This window comes from Furipterus horrens, unplaced genomic scaffold (assembly GCF_987537825.1).
Source record: "Furipterus horrens unplaced genomic scaffold, mFurHor1.1.pri manual_scaffold_3, whole genome shotgun sequence".
Lineage (NCBI taxonomy): Eukaryota > Metazoa > Chordata > Mammalia > Chiroptera > Furipteridae > Furipterus > Furipterus horrens.
Genome location: NW_028327173.1, coordinates 5926504 through 5947628, shown reverse-complemented (window position 1 = coordinate 5947628; position 21125 = coordinate 5926504). Strand labels below are relative to the sequence as shown.

At 50.7% G+C, this 21125-nt stretch overlaps 2 protein-coding genes across 3 annotated transcripts; both read right to left on the bottom strand.

The window, feature by feature from the left end:
- Positions 1-1653: 1653 nt before the first annotated feature.
- CORT (cortistatin) lies at positions 1654-5530 on the bottom strand. 2 transcript variants are annotated; one of them, XR_016509903.1, is made up of 3 exons: positions 5345-5530; positions 4025-4295; positions 1654-2061 (listed from the first exon to the last, which is right to left on the bottom strand). XR_016509903.1 is itself a non-coding variant. In XM_090271450.1 (2 exons), exons 1-2 carry the CDS (start codon positions 5477-5479, stop codon positions 4080-4082), a joined length of 351 nt encoding a protein of 116 aa, XP_090127576.1. In that variant the 5' UTR covers positions 5480-5530; the 3' UTR covers positions 4008-4079. The 2 variants fall into 2 exon arrangements, 1 of the variants encoding a protein (XP_090127576.1); XM_090271450.1 differs by lacking the exon at positions 1654-2061 and having other exon boundaries at positions 4008-4295.
- Positions 5531-10440: 4910 nt separating this feature from the next.
- On the bottom strand, positions 10441-20508 carry CENPS (centromere protein S). The gene is made up of 5 exons (XM_090271451.1): positions 20343-20508; positions 17544-17667; positions 16882-16915; positions 12778-12844; positions 10441-10881 (listed from the first exon to the last, which is right to left on the bottom strand). The coding sequence occupies exons 1-5, from the start codon at positions 20412-20414 to the stop codon at positions 10741-10743; spliced, it is 438 nt and encodes a 145-aa protein (XP_090127577.1). The 5' UTR covers positions 20415-20508; the 3' UTR covers positions 10441-10740.
- Positions 20509-21125: the final 617 nt, after the last annotated feature.

The following is a 21125-nucleotide window of genomic DNA, read 5'->3' as shown; positions in this document are numbered from 1 at the left end:
CGGGGTTCCGGGCCTTTCCCTGTGTCACTGTCGGGGGGCCAGGAGTCAAAGGCAAGCCTTGGTTTCTAATTCCGGCGCTGTTTCCACTTATATTTTCCTGAAGGTCCACACACTGCAGTTCTGCATCCAGGTCACCGGTTTTGTTCCACCAATGTAATAGGTTGGAGTCTGCTCCCACCGGAAAAGGCCTCACATTCTGCACAACAGTTGCCAAAAGACTTCTCGTTGTCGTCAGCGTCCTGGTGGGGTATGAGAAGTAAATGAGCTTCGTGAATCCCATACAGGTAGCACAGTAGTTAAGGAAGCCAGCACAGTATCTCGGCTCACCAGTTCTAGCAACATCTCCATCTTTGCTCTATGGAATCCAAAATCTTTTCTTAAATTATTTGGTCAAATACACAGTGGTGCTTCAGTTGGCTGGCCCGGCTGTTGGTATGCTGTACTTGAAACAAACTCACCCCAAGCATCTCAGCTGCACAAGGTCATGAATGGACTGGAAAAAGTACTGCGGGTTTGGAACGAGACAAACCCATGCTGCGTCTAGCCTTCTGGGACCTTAAATTCCAAAAATGTAAGGTTACTGTAAGGCCCCCAGGTGGAAAGGGTTAAATGGTAGACATAGAGTGGTTCCCTTGTCACTTCCCCAGGGACAGAGGGATGGGGTGGGAGCAAAGGCAAGGACTCGTCGTCAGGAGGTGCCCATCTGGGGGTTCCCTGGGCAAAGCCCTTAGTCTGCAAACGCGAGCCCAAATGTGTGGCGAGGGCGGCTGCCAGCCCATTCTATTGCCCCTGGTAACCATTTACGCCCCCTCCGCCCCTGGGCCTCCGGTCCTTCTAAAGCAGAAAAGTAGCAGCACAGCATTACGTCTAAAAATAGGAGAGCCAGCAGGGCACGCCTGTGCGCATGGCAGGAGAATGTCAGAGAAAGCAGCTGGGACTAATGAACTCGGCATTAGCCGTATCCTGTTCTTTCAGCTCCAGTCAAATCTCAGTCCCCAGAAGGCAGTTGGCTTTGACAGGAGCCGGGCTAATCACCACTTACCAACCTTTAATTTCTGGGGAAAAGCAGATGGAAGAAACTAATGGATTTTTCATTTTCCAGAGAGAAAGGAATAAAATAATAGTGGTCTGAAAAAAAAAACCTGATTTAATACAAGAATTATTAATGTGCCTTTGCTAACCAGCGTGGTGTTTAGCTGTTTAATTTCCTAATGATTTTTTTTTCCTTTCAGGGTTTTTCAATATTGTATTTGTAGGATTTTACCTTAAATTATTTTGGTTGTATTTTTTATTGCATGAGGTTTTTAAGGACCTTGAAATGACCTAGTCTGAACACATTTACTGCCTTTGTCCCCTACCTGCTGATTGGGAGGTCCCCGATTCCATTTGAAGGCCTCCAGTGAGGGAACAAGACTCACTCCCCAGGAGGTGCGTTCAGCCTTCAGACCGCAGAACCTTAGAGCTGGGTGTTTGCCTGAATTAAATCAGATAACACTGCACGATTACAGGGAAGTAAACCGACAGGTTCGTGCCCAGACACTGGGTTTTCCTCAGTGTGTCCTAACACCGTGTTACAAGAACGATAACCAAGAAACTAGCTTTTTTCCAACTTATAATTATTTTAATGAGACAAACACATGTATTTTTGACCACTTAACTACTTAATTATAAAGGAAAAGATAAATGCGTGTTTATATCAGGGTTAGAAGTGAAACAGTGGTTACTCAGCTACCCTTTGTCTTCTCCCTTCTCATCTGGAAACAGAAAGTGTCCTTCCCTTGGCCACCTAAACGTCTCTTCCTCCTCTGATTTGTGCAAAATGGGGTCATGCATCTCCACTGGAGAAGCTGCTACCGTGAAAAGGCGGGTTAGCCCTTCGGCGGGTGCTGTCATTAACGCTGTTTAAGCGAGTCTCTCCCATGAGCTTACTGGCCTGAGTTTCCAAAAGCCGGGGATGGCCTGCTCTCGGCCCTGAAATACGAACAGCAGGAAGGGATCTCTGGTGGGTGCTTGCGTCCCAGTTCTTCCTCAGCAGTTGAGGGTTTGTTCTGGGGATAAAGGCTGGAAATAAGTGAGAGAGAATCAGAAGTGGTCCAGGCGCTGACATCCCAGATCAACGCATGTGACTCTGCTCATCTCCAGGTAGGTAGACTAAGAAAAGTCTACCGGAAACCTGGTAGGAAACTACCCTCACTGCCCATTTTAACCTAATTTATTAATCATGAGCATATTAATCTCGTCTACCGTGCAGTTGACGCCAGTTAACATTTTATTAATTCCCCTGAACTAAGGTGGGCTTAGACATGATGGATGGCCTGGCAGTATCATTAGTTTAGCCTCATTATCCTTCAGATATTACTTAGTTCAAAGTTAAAACCCCAATCTTAAGGACTGTGTATGTATGACCTCAATTGAAACTGAAAAACAATGGCCATGCTCTTCTTCTAGAAAAATCTTGTAAGACAAAGTTCTGAAGGTTAGCTGGTCTTTCAGGCAGACAGCTTGCGCCAGTGCGCTGACCCAGTTACCGGTCTCCGAAAGCTGCTGTGTTTGGAAATGTGGATGCTATTAAGGATCTTCTATTACATTATACTTTCACTCAGTCGGTAATTAAGAATACGAGCTCAGCTCTGCGGAAAACAGAACGGAACGGTCAGCAGTCTGTCCCCCTGGTGTCAGAGAGGAGAATGTCACAGTGTCCCCTGCCAGCCTTTGTCTAACTACAGGTATGAATCTCTAAGCTTTCAAAATTGGCATTTAAAAACATCATCCTGGAAGCTTTCTTTAGAATCTTATGACTCAAGAGTTATAATCACACCCTGGCTGGTGTGGTTCAGTGGATTGAGCGTGGCCTGCAAACCAAAAGGTCACCGGTTCGATTCCAGTCAGGGCACATGCATGGGTTGTGGGCCAGGTCACCAGTTGTGGGCACTCAATAGGCAACCACACATTGATGTTTCTCTCCCTTTCTTCTCCCTCCTTTTCCCCCATCTCTACAAATAAATAAATAAAATCTTTTTTAAAAAAAGTTATATCACATATAATCAAGCAAGGATTTCCATGCTGTGGGAGAGAATTAAAAACCTGATTCGGGTTTTGAAACTGAGCAATGTGTTTTCTGCGAACTTCATCTGAGCAGGCCCAGACCCTGGTCCACACAGGGCTCAGCAGTGGCTCTGACTACATCCCAGAAGAGGCACCCCCTCCTGTAACCATCATTCACTGCCCCTTCTGTGGGAGGTCACTAAGGAATGTGGCAATAAAACAACTACACAGATACTACACATCTCTACATATGCACCTGCCTCCAACCCCGGCCCGGACCCTCTGACTCCGCAGGTCCTTGGATTAGAATTTGAGGCAAATGGGCCACAGGCTAGGGGACAGCACTGCTCAGTTTTTGGTTTGAAATAAACCTGAAAATAAATAACATCTTTAAAAAAAAAGAAAAAGAAAAAAAACTGAAGTACTCATCCATGAAAAGCATTCTAACAAATTATTGATTTACTAGTTAAAACTAGTGTGTGTGTGTAGCAGCTGGTTCAAATGTAACTTTTATAAACATGTCAGCGTGATGTCTTTTTAATAGGATATTTGTTTTTAAATTAGTTTTTGCTAAATCATGAAGAATAACCATTTTGCTCTTTGAGCAGTGTTTAAAATTTGCTTTTAATGTGAAGGAAATATTTTTTTAATTAGACAGTTTATATCAATATAAACTGAAATAAGATGTTATTCTGTACTTTTAAATTTGTGGCCTTTAGCTATTTTAAGTCAAAGAAGGGAAGACAAGGACAGACAACTGCCAAACACCTGATGAAGGCAGAGGGAAAGCCCCGTCGCTGCACTGAATACAATACAGCAAATCCCACAAAAATCTTTCAAAAATATTTACTTTGGGATCCAGATGACTCAAGGCACTCAGCACTGGGCATTCCTGGAGTTGAAATGAAAAATACCTCTTAAATTACACAGAAACGAGAAGAAAACCGCATAAAGAAGAAAGATCACGGCTGCTTAATACATTTTATTTGGCTCCACGGTCACACTTCCTTGCACAAATAATCACAGGTGCAGCTTTACTTGCAGGAGGAGAAGGTCTTCCAGAAGAAGTTCTTGCAGGGCACTTTATCTGGGCGGGTGGACTGCTGAGGCGACAGGGCCTCCTGCCGCTTGGACACCTCCCTGGCTCCCCTTCCCCCGAAGGGCGCTGCGCTGGCCTGGGAGGTCTGCTCATACCACTGAGCAAGGAAAGTCAGCAGGCTGTTCTTGATTTCTGCCACTTCCTGCAGATGCTTTTAAAAAGAAGCAGAGGACAAAAGGAAAAAATCAACCATCTGACTCAGCCAGCTTTAAACAACAAATAATTCCTTCCTTCCTTCTTTCTTTCCTTCCAAAAAAAAAAAAAAAAAAAATGCTCCAGAATAATAAGTCACCGATCTGTTGCAAGGATGAGAAAGTTCAGAGAACCCCTTAACTGCACTGCTCTACTTAGAGAAAAGGGAACGTTGAAATTTTTCAAACAGGAAGAGAAAAGACTGCTTATTTTGCCCATAATCTTCACTGAGGTCCTTGATTCAAAGAGGTCAGGAAAGCTATCATTTTCCGCGAGAAGTGACAGGCAACTCGGAAGCCCCCGGGGTGGGTCAGGCTAACTGAGCCTGGTTTTCCCATCTCTGATCTCACCCCTGGCTGTCCACAAACTGCTCTTCAAGACAGATCAGATTGAGACTCTCTACTCTGGTCTTTCAAACTCCTTAGAAAGCTTCTAGGAGTAATCTGATGATAAATGACTTGTCTGAAACTCATCTGGTAATTTCAGAGAAAAATCCATTTTTAATGGTCAACTTTATGTACTCTTCTTGGAACTTTTTCAAAATGGAAAAAAATAAATCACCTCGTGAAGTTACGGGTTCTCACAGTGAAAAATGCAATAGTGTCAATTCATCCGAGCCAGTGAGGACATGTGCTGCGTGTATAAATTAAGATTCTAGAAGTGTGTGTGTGTGTGTTTCTGTGTAACCCTGCAGTGAGCTCCTTGATCGCTCTGTAATAGACTGGTACAAGCACTTAATGTTCAAAGACGAGCAGACGGAGGCCGTGAGCATGAAGAAGCTCCGCTGACTTTCCCAACTTTCGAAAGGAAGGTAAGCGAGGATCAGTGGTCTGTGTGGGTACCCCAACACCGCAGGGCAGCGGGGCGACACTGGGCAGCTGAGCCCCGTGGTCCGCCCTACACTCGGCCACGCGATGCTGGGGAGTCCACAGGCAAGGCCGAGGAGGCCGGCAGCAGGACAGCCAGGAAGTGGAGGGCTAGCATGCAGCCAGGATAGGAACTACTCACCCCGCCACGGCTATCGCGGCCGGCGAGGCCGCCCTCCAGGGGAAGCGCCGCGGCGGCCCCCAAGAGCAGCAGCAGGCAGAGCGGCGGCATTCTGCGGGCTGGCGGGCAGGCCCCTCCAGCTCTGCGGCGGCTCATCCTTCAGACAGCCCTGAAATCAGGGTTTTGTGGACGTGGGTCCCTTCTTTTGGAGGGGGGGGCGGGTATTTTTAGCTCAACCTGCAGCTGGTTCTTTGTACACATACCTGTGTGAAGCCTGCACCCCCACTCCCCCCCCACGCAAGTGGTGACGCACACGCCACAGCAATCAGTGCCCACAGAAGCGCTTTCGGATGGGACCTAACCCTCCATTAAAGCCACAGGCCTTTGCCTGTGTTTAGAACAGATTTGCTCTTCTTTTGCAATTCATGTGCACTTGCTTCTGAAGAAGTTCCACTTCCTCGTAATCATGCCTATAGTCGGCAGGAAGCCACGAGAACAAAACCGAGTGATTTAACGTAGTTTAAATTGATCTGGGATAAAGAGCTTGCCATCGCCAAGTTGGCCCACGGAAGAGCAGGACTGACTCTGCTGCGAGCAGAAGAAACGAGGCAGCAACGAGGGCTCAGGCAGCAGTGCAGAGCATCCCCGGGTTTCACCGCACTGCAGGCAGGGATGAGCCCAGTGGTCGCTCCCCAGCCCAGCAGGCCGGACACGGTCCCCCTGCCCAGGGTTCTCAAACTGTGCCATGAACCCAAACCACCTCACTGAAATTAAGATTAACATGCAGAGTCTGACGTGGCGCAAGGAGGAGCCGCGGTCCCGCAACGCTAACGAGCGCCCAGGTGAAGCTGACGCAGGGCAGCCAGGCTCAAGTCCAGTGGTTTTCAAACTGCTACTGACCACTCACCAGTGGGTCATAAACAAGCATTTGTTTTATCCTCAGCCGAGGACACTTTTTCATTGCTTTTAGAGAGAGAGGAAGGGGGAGAGGGAGAAGAGAGAGAAACATTGATGGGAGAAACATCGATCGGCTACCTCCCATATGCACCCCAACCGGGGCTTGAACCCACAACCTAGGTATGTGCCCTGACCAGGGATCAAACCTGCAATCTTCCGGTTTACGGGATGCTCCAACCAACTGAGCCACAGCAGCCAGGGCTAAACTAGCACTTTTTTATTAAATGAAACAGAAATTAAGACTGCGTCACAGGGAGTCAGGGTAACTCTGTTTCCTGTGTCAGGTGTGAAACATATTTCTCACTGAATGGCCTGCACTTGACCTGCTCCTGGGCTTACTCTCTTCCTGAGGACGGTACCACGGCTGAGAAGTGCTGTCTGGGATGGCCTCGGTGCCACCTCCTGGCTTTCCTCACAGGTCCCACTTTCAGAATCACAAAAACAAAGGCCCGGCCCCTGTGCCCCCAACTGAGACGGCTACTTAAATCTGCAATGCCTCCCACCAACCTACTAAAGGTGATCAAGATCCAAGGCAAGGTTCCAAGTGTAAGTAAAGCAACCAAAGAACTGACAGCGCTTTCCAGCTGTGAACACCAACATTTTCGGTTTCCCAAAGGTCTGGTTCACACACCTGCATAAGCGGAGCTTGGATCTGAAGTTCATCCCATCACAGGCGAAGGTTCCAGATAAAAGTGCCGAGGCCTGGGGACGCACGGCCCGCTGCTCAGTCTTGCCTAACGCAGCTCCCACAAACGCCGTGAAAGTTCTGAGACACAGTGGCAGCTGAGGACAGCGTGCCGGCCCAGCGGGTCTCACGTCCAAGGACACTTTGCAGACCTCACGCAATGGCCTCCCTGCACATGCTCAGCACCTTGCACACGCCGAGGAGCCAGCCGCCCAGCCACCAGCGCTGCTGCAGCCTCGCGAGGGACGGCCCCCTGCCCCACTCGGGGAGGGGCAGGACTTCTCAGCACGTCAGTGTGCCGAGGGGCTTCTTTGAGGAAGGCTTCGTCTTTTCTTGTTACCAGCTGTTTCCAAGGCATGGGCAACATATCTTAGTATTTCACCGTGAGGCCTCTAGACTGAAACCCTGGCTTTCCCATTTAATTAGCCTCTCCGTGCCTCTGCTTCCTCATCTGTAAAACAGGGAGGGGAGAACAGTGCCTACCGCCTGCCTCACAGAATTGCCAGAACCAAGTTAAGATTGTGTAAACCACCTAGTGTAAGTGGGATGCACACTAAGCACTCATGTTAAAACAGTTAAGAAGGCGTGCCCTGCCCTGGCCGGTGTGGCTCAGTGGACTGAGCACCGGCCTGTGAACCAAAGGGTCGCCGGTTTGATTCCCAGTCAGGGCACACGCCTGGTTGTGGGCTGGGTCCCCAGTTGGGGGCGCGTGAAAGGCAACCACACACTGATGTTTCTTTCCTTTTCTCTCTCTATTCCTTCCCCTCTCTCTAAAAATAAATAAATAACATATTGAAACAACAACAAAAAGATGTGCTAGACCCTTACCCCGCCCCCCCCCCCCCAGTGCAAAGGACTCCCCACTAAGAACACTGGAGACCCCTGGGGAGAGCCCGGTAACCTCCGCCAGGGCTGCTCCTTACTCCATAGGCACACCTTAGACTCCACGGTGCAAGTCTTCCTGCGGCGCCGGCCACGCCGGGCACCACAGGCAGCGAGTGGCGACCGGTCACCAGCCCATAGTCCGCCTTCGGGAAAGTGATCATCGAATGTTTGATGCAGAAGGTGCGTTTCTAGAAAGAGGTACAATGGGAACTCTGATTAAAATGAATTCCGTGTTGGATTATTTCGGGAAACAAAGGCTGCTCTTTCTAAAGGGCAGAACAGGACCGAGATAGAGCTTAGCAAGCGGGAGACTTCTCTCTATGAGCAGAAGAAACTTGCAATCATTAGTGTCCAGTAACAGAGAGGGTCCCTGTCCCTGGGGTGCAGCAGAGCCTGGGGAACCCTATGGCAGTTACGCGGTGGAAGGGGCTCCCAGCTGGTGGGAAGATGGACCGTGTGACCTCTAAGCGTTCTTTCAGACTCCACAGTTCAGGAAAGGGAATAAGCGGGTCCCGATGAACTTCCCCTGGATGTCAGCTGTGTGCGAGGCAGGGCAGACCTTCCCCAGCGCGTCCCAGCTGCTGCCGTGTGCAGAAAGGGACGCTCTAACGCTTGCCTGGCTCATCGTTTCAGTAATAAAAATCAACACCGGGTCTTTCATTCCAAGCTTTTGAAGGAACTGGCCTACAAGGAAGACAGCAAATATTAAAATGTAAATTGGCCCCCGCCTGTGTTACCAGGCCATATTTATTTCAAAGACACCTGCTCCTTCATGGTTAGCCATGGGGTCACAGGGTCAGCAGGTCTAGCTGAGGTGCAGACGGGCTCCCCGGGCCCTGAGGAAGCAGGCCCAGGAGAGAGAGCCCCCGCACTCCGTGCCGCCAGCTGTCACCAAGGACGGAAATGCAAAGGGTGCCTGGCATCGCCTCGGACGTCCGGAGAAACGCACCCGAGTGGAATGTGTGCTGGGGAAGCAGCAGCTCATGAGAACACAGGGAGAAACCTGCCATTCCTGACCAAGTCTGGCCTCCCGTGTTACAATCCCCCCAAAACGTAAGACCGCGCGTCTAAATTATGAATAGGCCATATATAAATATCCTAATTAAGTCAGAAGGTGACATGAACACCAAGTCCACTCCCTCATGTGGCGTGGAAGCGTCATGTCAGCACACTTAGGCCGGCAGGGCGGGGCCCCTCCAACCCACTAATCAGGGCCAGAGTGCCCACGGCGCACCCGGGGTGGGTCACATGCCCACCCTCTCCGGGGCTACAGACACCTGTAGGAGTCGGATGCATTATGATGGCTCTACCCATTTCCTCTTATGTCACCTGTAACCTTCCTGCAAAGGTAATTTTCCACCCTGTATCACTGATATGACCACCAAGTTTCAGAAAGTCAAACAGCTCCTAGTGGCAAAGGGAGGATGCAACCTGGTTTTGTCACCCTTAGGAGAAGTCCAGTGTCTAGTCTCTTAAACTGTCCGTGACGAGGAGTGTGAGGAGAGCTGTCCTGATAATGAAACTAACATACTGGGGCGGGCGCGTGGGGACGGGCCTAACGTGTGGTGACAGAGCACGGTTTGGCTTTGGGTGGCGGACACAGTGCCGTGTATAGATCACGTATCATAGAAATGTACACGTGAAACCCATGTGATCTTACTGAAGTGTCGCCCCAATAAATTTAATTAGAAAAAGGAACTAACACACAGAGCTCTGGCTTGAATGTACTGTAAGGGTGGAAGGCTGCACGATTCCCTTTTCCTTCACTGATGTGACACACGGATGTTACAATTAACATGAGATCACATGATTCATTATTTGCAGAAGCTGAAACCAAAGTTTAAATTCAAAGCTTTATGTCTTTTTGACAGACTCTGAGATGCCTTGTGATAATCATATCTGGATACCGATGGTAAAAATTGCATCCAAAACGCACGCCCTTTTTCCTCTTACCCCCGCCTCTCAAGTCAGGACCCCACGTGTACCTAGTTTCCATTAGTCGGCAGATCCTGGGCAGCGGGTTAACCTCTTCAGCTTGCTCCTCGGTAAAAGGCGGAGTCACATACGCCCTGAGCAGGTGTGGGGACCCGGGAGACACCACGCGGGGGACCCAGGCTCCGCAAATGCCAGTCCCTTCTCTTCACCCCTCCTGCCCCAACAGGGAAAGGCACGCCAAGGCACGCCCTGGCCCTCTCAGAAGCCCCCCAAAGGAGAGAGCTGGACTGGGGCCCCTGAAGCATCCCTGGTCACAAACTAAGACAGAGGACAGCACACCGATGTGGCTGGCGCAGTCCGAGACGAGGCTCTGCTCTCAAGCAAAGCAGAACCACAGTTTAATGACAAGTCAGCCTGAGGGACGATCACATAAAACTGTTTCTGAAAAAAAATCACCTTTCAAAAGTAAAAGGGTCATTTCCCAGCATCAGCCTTTCACCCTGTGATCCCCAGTGACATGGTTTAAAACACTGATAATCAAAAGAATTAGATAAACACAGCTTTATTCATCTTTCAGGAATTGTCAGCCTGAAAAAGTATGTAGAAGAATAAAGAAATAACTAGGGTATTTGCTTGAAAAAACAAACAATCCGTATTTAAACTGCTGACACAATTTTATTAACTGCAATAAATATAATTTCCAACATATACCATTCAAACACAAACCTTTTCTGTGTGTTTCCGGGGGACACGGGATGGGGGCATTTTGCTTAAGAGTTGCCAGTTCTCTTTTTAACCAGCTTCTGCGGTCAAGGCTCGGAGAACACAGCACAGAAAGCTCCCTCACCTGTTTCTTTTTTTTAAATCTGCACTTCTTCCTTCAAAACCCGCTGTGGCAATCTGCACTCCTGGTGGCCCTGCCTGCCGAGGGCTGCGGTCCCCAAGTGGCGCCGGCTTACGCCTCACCTTCTGCCCCTCCAGCCTCTGCTGGCTCCGTCGAGCTCCTGTTTTCGTCCTGCAGCTTCTTTTTCTTCTTTGTTTTTCGTTCTGTGTTAAACTGAGCAATCTCTTCATTTTTCTCTGTGATGTATTTTAGCTACAAAAAAAAGTTTTTAATTATATTTTTATCTGGCTGTAAAGCCGTTCTATAAGCCTGGGGGGAGGAAGAATCTACACCCCCCCCACCACTCCCACCCAGACGTTCGGGTGGGAAGCCAGGTCGCACTCCCCACGGTGAAACAGCGCTTCCCATCCCTTCTCGCAGCAGGAATCAACTGCAGAAGCCAGCGCCCCACGGCCACGCGTGCCACCAAACGGAATGAGTTCCTTGAGTAATCAAGGAAAACTGGGAGCTTGCAGAAGGCATGCCAATCACAGAGACACTTTACAAAGCACAGATCTGGTCAATGTCCCTCTAAATTTATCCAACTAAAATTGCTGAGCAGCTACTATGTACCACACACGGGGGATACAAGATAAACAAGACACGGTCCCCGCCTTGAAGGAGAATTTAGTCCATGTGCAAACTTAGCCGCGTGTCTTCCTTAATCAGCTGCCGTCAGATGAAAGAAATGAAGAGTCCAGAACGCAAACAGCACTCTGGAGTAAACGGGCACGCAGCAGCAGCGGCTAGCTCTGCAGCCGACGCTCCGGGAGGACCGGCACCGGCCGCTCCTTTGCCAGAGACGGAAGCCGCTGGCTGCAGCTGACCAGGAGCAGCGTGGCACAGACTCAGGAGGACACAGGTCCCTTCCCGCCGACCCACAGTGTCACCAGGCACCCCCACTCTGTTACCTGGCCACCTTAACCTTGACTTAAACTTTGGAGAACGAATGCTAAAAGAGCAAAGGCCAAAAAGAGCCCTGTGGGAACAACACTAATTCAGGGTTAAAAGGTCAAGGTTCAGTTGTCAACCAGAGAGCTTCATATTTTAACTTTGAAAAGTTACCAACTCCAGTAGTCCGGCCTGTAAAATGGGCTAATAAGTCATATTAAACTCTCACAGGGCGGCCCTGGCAGGTGCGGCTCAGCAGATTGAGTTCTGACCTGTGAACTGAAAGGTCGCCAGTTCCATTCCCTGTCAGGACACAGGCCTGGGTTGCAGGCCAGGTCCCCGGTTGGGGGCGCGTGAGAGGCAACTGATCAATGTTTCTCTGACACATCAGTGTTTCTCTCCCATTTTTCTCCCTCTCTCTAAAAATAAAGAAAATCTTTAAAAACAAAACAAAACTCTTATAAGGTGGTTGTGAGTTTAGATAATATATATTAAGTATCTACCAAAGCACCCTGTGAATAGCAGTTGCTGCAGAAATGTATTCAACAACTACTTATTGAGCACCTACTATGCACCAGGCCCTGTTCTAGGCACCGCAGATGGAGCAGAGTAGAAAGGGACAGAAGTCCCTGCCCTTGCGGAGCTCACATTGTCGGGAGCAGCACAAAGTATTTTCACAGCCAGGATTAGACTTAACTCAGGCAACCTCCCAGGTGCGAGGATCTGCCATCGGCCCAGCCATGAGGCTGGGATGGTCATGGCAACACTTGTAAAATAAGGGCTTGGCTGAGATGACTTCTAGGTTTCTTTGAAAAGACAGAAAATGTTCTGCCCATCCCAGTTCCGCAGACACTCCTTCCATGCCTGGCCCCTCAGGAAAACTGTGGGCACAATAACGAAACGATGCCCACGCACTCCGGCCTGTGCCCCGTCTCTGAGATCACGCTGTAGATGAAACATGGGACCAACGTTCTGAGATATTACAAAAAGGCAAACTATGAAACCCAGAGAGTGCTGATTAGAAAATTTCAAATTGGCTTGGCAAGATCCATCTTAATGAAAGAAAGACCATAAATTACGGCCAGGGCTGAATGGTTCAACCAGCTCTCGTTTTTAATGCAAGGTGCCCTGGGGAATCACTTCGTGGCTAAAAGTGATTAATTGGGAATAATGTATTCTGATGGGAAAGGGGAGTGAGGAAGGAAATTCATCTCTCACCAGTGAATTACTCCTCCTGGCTAAGAGCTTCACGTCTTCCGTGTTAATTGTGCTTCTTTTCGCGTGCCTGTAGAAAGGGCAGAAACAATTCACCAACACGTTTGGTACCATTTAAAGTTTTGATGGAACACAAAAGTTCATGGTCAGACTTCAGGCTGGCCAGAATCTCTAAGTAGCCCATCTTTTCAGACCGAAGTCATTAAGCAACAGTGACACGAAAATGAACGAAGTGACTAGCCAGGACGCCAATTAAATAAGCCCATCTGTTCGCTCCCCTCGAGGGCCAAGGGTGCCTGAGAACAGAAGCATGGAGAGGAGTCAGCGGCATTAGACCTCCCGAAGGACTCGCTGGGTCACAGCGGTCACGGCAAACGCGACAGAAGAAGCAAGGTCACTGCACCCTTCAGTGAAAAGGGGAAACGGCAGAGTCTCACATGCTTAAAAGAGGCACGAAGGCCCTGGCCAGGTAGCTCAGTTAGTCAGAGCATCGTCTCAGTGCACCAAGGTTGTGGGCTCGATCCCTGGTCCAGGCACACAGAAGAACCAACCAATCAATGCAAAAATGAGTGAACAGATTGATGTTTCTCTCTCCCTCTCTCTCGAATTTTTTAAAAAGATTTTATTTATTTTGAGAGAGAGGAGAAGGGAGGGAGAAAGAGGGAGAGAAACATCAACGTGTAAGAAAAATATCACTTGGTTCCCTCTCGCACGCTCCCAACTGGGGACCTGGCCCGCAACCCAGGCATGTGCCCTGACAGGGAATCGAACCGGCGACCTTTCAGTTCACAGGTCGGTGCTCAGTACACTGCAAAGCACTAGCCACGGCAATAAATACAGTATTAAAAGAGACATTAGTCCTGGCTGGTGTGGCTCTGTTGGCTGGAGCATCATCCCATGAACCAAAAGGTCGCGGGTTCGATTCCCGGTTGGGGCAAATACCCAACCTGCAGATTGGATCCCCAGTCAGGATGTATACGAGAAGGCAACCAATCAATGTTTCTCTTCCCCAACCACCCACCCCCCCAAAAAAAACAATGAAAAAATATCCTCAGATAAGGATAAAGAGAAAAAGGGAGAGAAAGACACACACACACACACACACACACCACATTAAATAGAAGAGTAAAGGAAATTTCCATGAGGCATGGCTGCACTTAGACCAAGACCCTGAAGCTCTTCTCCAGGGGCTCCGTTATAGGAAAAGGTCCTGCAGACGCCTCCTAACTCCCCACCTCCCACCGAGCAGGCCATGCAGACCCCCGACAACAGCCTAGTTAGAACAAAGAACATCCTTTAACCTGGAGTCTGCATCTTGCTCCTCAGTTGGACTCAAATTTTCATTCCAATCCCCTTATCTTTGCTTTAAAAGGTTAATTTGAGATAACTAAGCTCTATTCAATAATTTATTACTCTACACCCTTTCTTGCCATTTCTAACTTCCTCTAAAAGTAAGTAGGAACTTTGCACGTAGGTATAGGTAGGAATCTTTGTATCCCTAAGAACGAACAAAGTGGCCAGCACATAGTAGGTCAACACCGGATATTGGCCAAATTAAAGACAGTCACACAGAAATTATGCTCCATAATCTGGCCAAATTGTTCCTTCACGTCCTGCTAAGTGTCCAAATAGCATGTGTCATCACCATGGACAATATCTGCCTGCCCTGAGACAACATCCATTTCAGGAAATGACTTCCAATCAGCCACCTGCCAGGACCAAGGTGAAGAGGGAAAGAAGTCAGACAGGTGACACAGCAGCAGCCACCAAGTGCGAAGCCAGCCCGCAGGTGTCCCGCGTGTCGGCCTCACCTCCACCCCCGACCCGGCCGCCCAGTGGGCCCGTCCTCCCCCGTCAGACGCAGGGAAAGGACGAGGGGAAGGCGCAGCCTGCGGAGCTGCTTACGGAGGGGGGCCAGCTGGTCGGCTCTCACGGGGCGTTCCGGGAACGGCAAAGCCCAGCCCCTCGGCCCCTCGGCTTGTCACCTGGGCCCCCGGCGGGGCCACTGCACATCAGAGACGCTGCTAAAGCCAACCTCTGACTCCACGGAAAACAGCAAAGCGATATTTTTCTGTAACACTTTTAGCAACACTAGTTCTAAAGATTATTCCCAAAATGTTCCTAAAATAGACTTACTATAGAATATCTACTTCAAAACGTTCCATCCTTAACACATTAACAAGACTGGAGATTTCACAGCTAACTAAGGGAAATTCATAACTTCGCTTGAGAGATTTTTCCGAAGTTTATAGGGGACTTGATTATTCTGAATTAAATGTACCTTCTCACTGACACAGTGTTTCCGGCAGCTGCTTAACGTTCCACAGCTGATTACTGTGGGAGGCACCCGTGCCACACACCCCCAGGGACCACAGTCCCAGAAGCAGAGGCTGGGTGACAGGGAAAACCCAAAGCCACAGGGTAACCCAAGTGGGCCTTCTGAGAATATCGGTTTTATTCAGTGATAAACCTTAAATCAGGGGGTTTTAAATATGAGAACAAACTGGAATATTACGAAAACCCACGTAAAACTCAGACAAAGGATGGGTCTTCAAAGAAAACCCGATCTTGCATTCCCTCGGGGCTCTTGGAGGGGCGGCGGGGGACAGGCGGACACCCGGGCACGCGCGGCGCGGCTCTCAGGGACTGGGCCTCCACCGGCCCCCGGAGAGCAGCAGCCGAGGGCCTCCCCAAGGCTCCTTTCTGTGGCAGGCGACGTCCTGCCGGGACAGCTTCCAGTCTAAGTGACGCATACACGCCACTCTGCCCCCAGTACCCGGGAAAAGAAAATCAGCCTTTTAATGTAATCATAAAAATACAGAGGAACCGAAAGCTTAATGAGTACAATGCTCATCTTTCTAATTTCATTCTTATTTCTAATATTTTTGCAGAAGCACTTAAAGGTGTTCATTTCCTTTTCCCACAACACAGAAATGGGAAAAGAAAAAAAAAAAAAAAAGGCCCAACCAGGGCCACACTACTGGGGGGCAGAATCCAGAGATGCTGATAACCCTCCCACAGTGCACGGGACAGTCCCCGCCACCCCAGAGAGCCGTGCCCCCAAACGGCAATCGTGCCAAAGTGGAGAAGCCCTGCTCCATATGGATAAAACTTGACGCTCAGATCAAATACCCATTTGTCTACTTATTTACACTTTTGTGTCTCCCTTTGTAATAAAAAAGAGTTGTATTTTCAAAAGAAAGAAAGAAAACGGCAAGTAAAGGGGATAAACGTATGTCAGAGGGGACACGGGGGTGGGGGACCAATGGGCCACAGGTAAGGGGCGACTGCCTGAACTAACAAGGAATAAACCACCTGAGCTATCAGCATCTTATCCCTTTTGGCCAAGCTGGAGATGCTAAGCAGTTTTTAGGGACTCGTACACCCAGGAAGAGGAAAGATTCAGACCCTGTCCCCTGAGAGCCTGCTGCTTTATTTCATTCACAATATCCGCCGCGAAACAAAGAGCCGCAGGGAGCAAGGTGAGAAGCTTGGGGTGCGGGAGCCCCCGGCGGGCGAGGGAGCAAAGCAGAGAGCTCCAGCCCTTCCGGGCCTTCGTCATTCAAACTGCTCCATAAATTGTTCTCTGTTACCTGAGGCGCTAATTGAAGGGATGAGCATAAATCACCTGTAAAAGCTAAAGCTTTACCAGCGGAAAGCAAGTCGCCCACTTTTCAAGGAGCGTGCGTCTCCCTCGGAACAAACGCAGCAAATGCGGCCTGACGCGGCCCCACGCGGCCATTGTCCCGCCACCTGCCAGCACGCACCCCGGAGCTGAGCGTGGGACCCGGCCCCAGCACCGCACCGTCCTGCACAAATAAATGGTCTTAAAGGCATCATTCATGCCTTTCTAGCCTGGAACTGAATAAATTCCGTTCTCTTCACAAAAAATACTTGGAAAACATCAAAAAATGCTAAATCAAGTCTGAATGGGCATGATTATGGCAGATGTTATATTCTTGCGGAATCTCTTGATTAGAGATGAGCCTCCACAAAATAAATATAAAAAAAAAAGATGAATAAAGCCCTCCTGAAATATACCACCAGATGGAGAGAATCAATGAAATGCAAAAAGACACGCAGCAGATAATCAAGCTCTTTACCCACCTTGCAAACATTTCAAGGTCTTTGGCAAAATTTTCTGCAAGAGAAGAAGAGAGGGGCGTCAGCTTATTTCGGTCTCATTGCAGAGGAGAGGGAAGCCCCCGTCTGCACAGCGAGCACAGGCCCTCGGCGGCCCACCGCGGCCGGGGCTGCAGCGCCCTGGGCCCCGATTCCCCGTGACCTCCGTGTCCTTCCGGCACCAAGGGCCCCTCACTCCAAGCTTTCTGGAAACTGGGGCTACACCCTTCATTCTGGAAACTATCCCTTAACTTCACACCCTGTTGTTCCAAGTCGGGGCTGGCGAGGACATTAATCTCCTGGGAAGTCAAGCAAATTCCTCTGCCACACGTTTCACTGTCAAGTCAACTACAGGTGGCATAAAAATGTTATAAAGCAATGAAATAAAAAATTTAATGTCTCATGTTCCAGGCAGTTTAAAACAATAAAATAAAGGTGCTAATGCCCCAGTGTTAGTGTAATGGAAAAAAATAGTTCTTTCATAAACTATCCACCTCTGACAGCCAAGAAAAAGACTGTTTCATGAACAGGGTGAGGGGACAGAGCTCCCTGGAGGTGACATGCTCCACGGCACCCACCACCCACTTCTCCAGGCGAAGGCCCCCTCTGGGACTTCTGGGACATGCAGGGAGGCCAGGGCTTCGTACCGCACTGTCGGAAGGTCACCTCCGAAATCGCTGCGATGGTCTGTTTGCTGAGCGGCACCTGCTTGTCCGAGGCAACCTCCTCGCACAGACGGCCCACGGTGTAGTGGACCGCGGCCTGCAGCCTCTGAAGCAAAAACCGAAGTGCCTCGTGAGGGGGTTGCAGAGAAGAGCTTTTCACATATTTAAAGACGAAGACCAAGGCCAGGCTCTGCTCGGCCTAATTCCTGCAGCGCTTTCCATGATGGCTCAGCGACCGTCCATGTGTACTGATAAATCAACGAGGCCCTCCGCAGTGGGACTTGTAGAAACACTCCTTCGTGGTTAACGGTTACGATTTAGGTCAAGTGAAGATCAGGGACTGCGACGGCAGGCCCGCGGGGAGAGAAGTCAGGTGGCACTTGCGAGTTATCTGCGTGACTCGACTCAGTCCACCAACAGGCGCCAGGTTCCCGCTGAGTACAGGACATGCCAGGTGCTTGGGGGACACACGAAAAGCCAGACGGGGATTTTTTTTGCCTGGATGGAGGTTAATCAAGTAAATGCAAAAGGACCCCATCCCACAGCCGCACGTGACAAAGGACAAATGATCAGGCGACACCAGAAGGCTCTGCGGGCACGTAAGACCCGCCTTCGAGGGCTGGTTGGCGAACCCACCTCGGCAGGACCCTCACAGCCCCTCAGCAACCCCCCCAGATTCCAGGGAACATGTGTCTTCCCCACGCGGAAGGGGAGAGAAGCAAAAAAAGCTAAACAAGGCTTTCGTCTCACGCCAACAAACTTGCGTGTGTTTCGTCTCCGTGCTGGAGACAGAGCTGCAGGGGACGTGGTGACAGCTGAACCCCGGAGAGCACGTGTCCGCAGGAGAGGCACGAACTCAAGTCCAGGACCCTGGAGTAAGGGACAGGCAGGGAAGGCACCTCCCTTCCTTAGTTTCAGACAAGACTAGGTAAACTGAGGCTTTGGGTGGAGACATAAAGGACCATCACCTGGGAGGGATAAAGACCCTCCAAGGTCCTCATTTTTAGGTCTGTGTGGGAGTGGGGTGAGGGGTGAGAGAATGGGACAGGGCTCCAGCCAGTTTTCTTGGTTCCTCCTCCCCGCAAGCCTCCTGGACTGGACTAAGAGCCTTCTTCCACGCCGCTGAGACACGCAGGGCAAGTCATTACCCCTGAACTCCCCACGGACAGACCCCCCCAGTCTGTTCACTGCTATCCATCTAATGCCAAGAACGGCTGGCTGCCTGAAGGGACAGCGCTCAACCTGCTCACCACTGCGCAGAGATGCGGTTCCCATTTCTCAGTCCAGAAGGTGGTAACGGGGGTCAGGTATGGCGACAGATCTGACTTTGGGGGGTGGGCACATATATATGCAATATACAGATGATGTATTGTAGAAGTGTACACTTGAAACCTACATAAATGTAATAATTTTTTTAAATGCTCTCAGCCCATCTCTAGAGCCTTACTCATTTAATCAGTAAGCATTTAGGGTTTACAGACAGCCAGGCTCGGTGCCAGGGGCTGAGAATACAGAAGTGGAAAGGACAGCCCCTGATCGCCAGAGTTTGTCTCTCCCTACACCTCCGCCATGAACGGGCTGTTCAAAGACATCAGTGTCATGAAAGACACAGTTCCAGGGACGACCAAAGAGACAGGACTGCGAATGCAGTGCGTGATCCTCAGTCAGGTCCTGGATGAAGGAAAAAAGGGCCACTGAAAGGAACATTGTTGGGACGAGGAACATGTGACTGTGGACTGAGCAGTACCTGACGATAACGTCATCACTACTGAACTTCCTGAGTGTAATTAATGATGGAGATTATGTCAGAGGTTGGGAGAGCCATGCCAAAGTATTAAAATGTAAAGGTGAAATGTCAAGATATTTGCAATTAATTATTACATAATTAAAAAAGGAGCAAAAACAGCAAAAAGTTAACTGGTGAACGGAGGTGGGCAGTGCCTGGGTGTTGAGAACGTTAGTCCTGCAACTCTTTCCGAAGGCTTCTCAAAATAAAAGGAAGGGGTGGGTGAACCGCTTCCAAAGCGTGACACTTCACAGGAAGGGCACTCCCGCGTACCGAGCTCACGCACGTGTCCCTGCAGTTAATCCTGCGAGGCTGCCGCCTGGCGCTTGCTTCCCACCTCTGCACGGCGCCCTGCTCCGTTCTCAGGGCTCGGCCACCCTGTACTTGTTCCCGGCTGACTCCGGGGAGGGCTGAAGACCCGCAACGACCGCCACCGGCGGTTATTAGCGCTCCGACCTTCCCTGTAGGGAGGCTGAGTTTGGCCAAGTCAACACCACCCTGACGCTGCGGGGCCGAGAAGCGAACGTACGCCCGCAGGATGCACCCCGCCCCGGATGGCGCGGGTTTGCGCTCAGCTGCGAGGCCGATCCGCGGGACGCCAACACCGCAGGGCTCGTGCCGCGCGCCGGGCGCCGCGCTGAGCGCTTTGCCTGGATTCCCCGTAACGTGCACACCCCATCCTCGCAACAACCCTGTCCGGGAAGGGAGACTGCGGCTGTCGAGAGGCCACCAGGCCAGCCCCAGCCGCCAGACGCGGGGCGCGGCCCACGCCGTGGGAAACCTTCCTCCTACGCACGTTACCGTGGAAACCGCCGCCCAGCGCCCGCGCCGCAGCCAAGCCGGCGCATGCGCGGGCGCCCGAGCCGGCCTGGGCGCGCCCCTGCCCCTGGGAGGCGCACAGCGAGGCAAGAACGGGCGAGGCTTCCGGGGCTTTTCGTCGCCAGACACTCGACACCGTCCTCCCCCAGGCCAACAGGGACGCGGTTCTCCTGTACCTGTCGATGGGAGAAGCGCTGCTGCTCCTCGGCCCCCTCCTCCTCCACATCCTCCACCTCCTCCACCTCCATCACAGCGAAGACGCAGACAGGCGTGCGAGCGCGCAAAGAGGGCGACCGCGGCGCAGTCCGATTTTCCCGCCGCGGCGCCGGGCGACGGGCCGCACGGAGGGACAAAGCGCGGAGCTCCACGCTTAACCCTGAGCGCGCCCCCTGGCGGCCGCTCTTGGAAGGGCCCTTTGCGTTTCGCCTGCTCCCGCCCCTCCGGGGTTTCATTGGGCGGGGCAGCTGGGTTGCCCCCCACCGCCACCCCCAGCCAAGCTCTCTGCAGACCCCAGACCCAGCTCAGTGGTTCACCAGCGCTGGGGAAGAATGCGCGCGCGCGCGTGTGTAGGGACAGCAGTGTCCCTCGCCATTCCTTACTGTGCCTTCCATAAGAATACGTGACAGTTAATTTCTGAGCGATGGGTCAAAGAGAACGCAGATAAGGGCTCTCAAATTTTTCACTTTATATACTTCTGTAGTCCGCATTTTTAAACAAGCACGTATTTCTTTTACAATTAAAAGTAAGCACATGAGCCACTCCTCCTCCTCCTCCTCCTCATCCTCTTACGTCCCCCCAAGTCCCCAAGGTGTGCAGAGGTCTGAGAACAGAGTACCTCTTCCTGGAGGAATCGGTCTTCCGGTCAATTTCCACTGCACCTGAGAGACAGGCGCCTCTGGCCTCTCGTCCCCACTGCTCTGTGGGGGAATCCCAGTCTCTAGCCTCCTGGGACAGTCCCC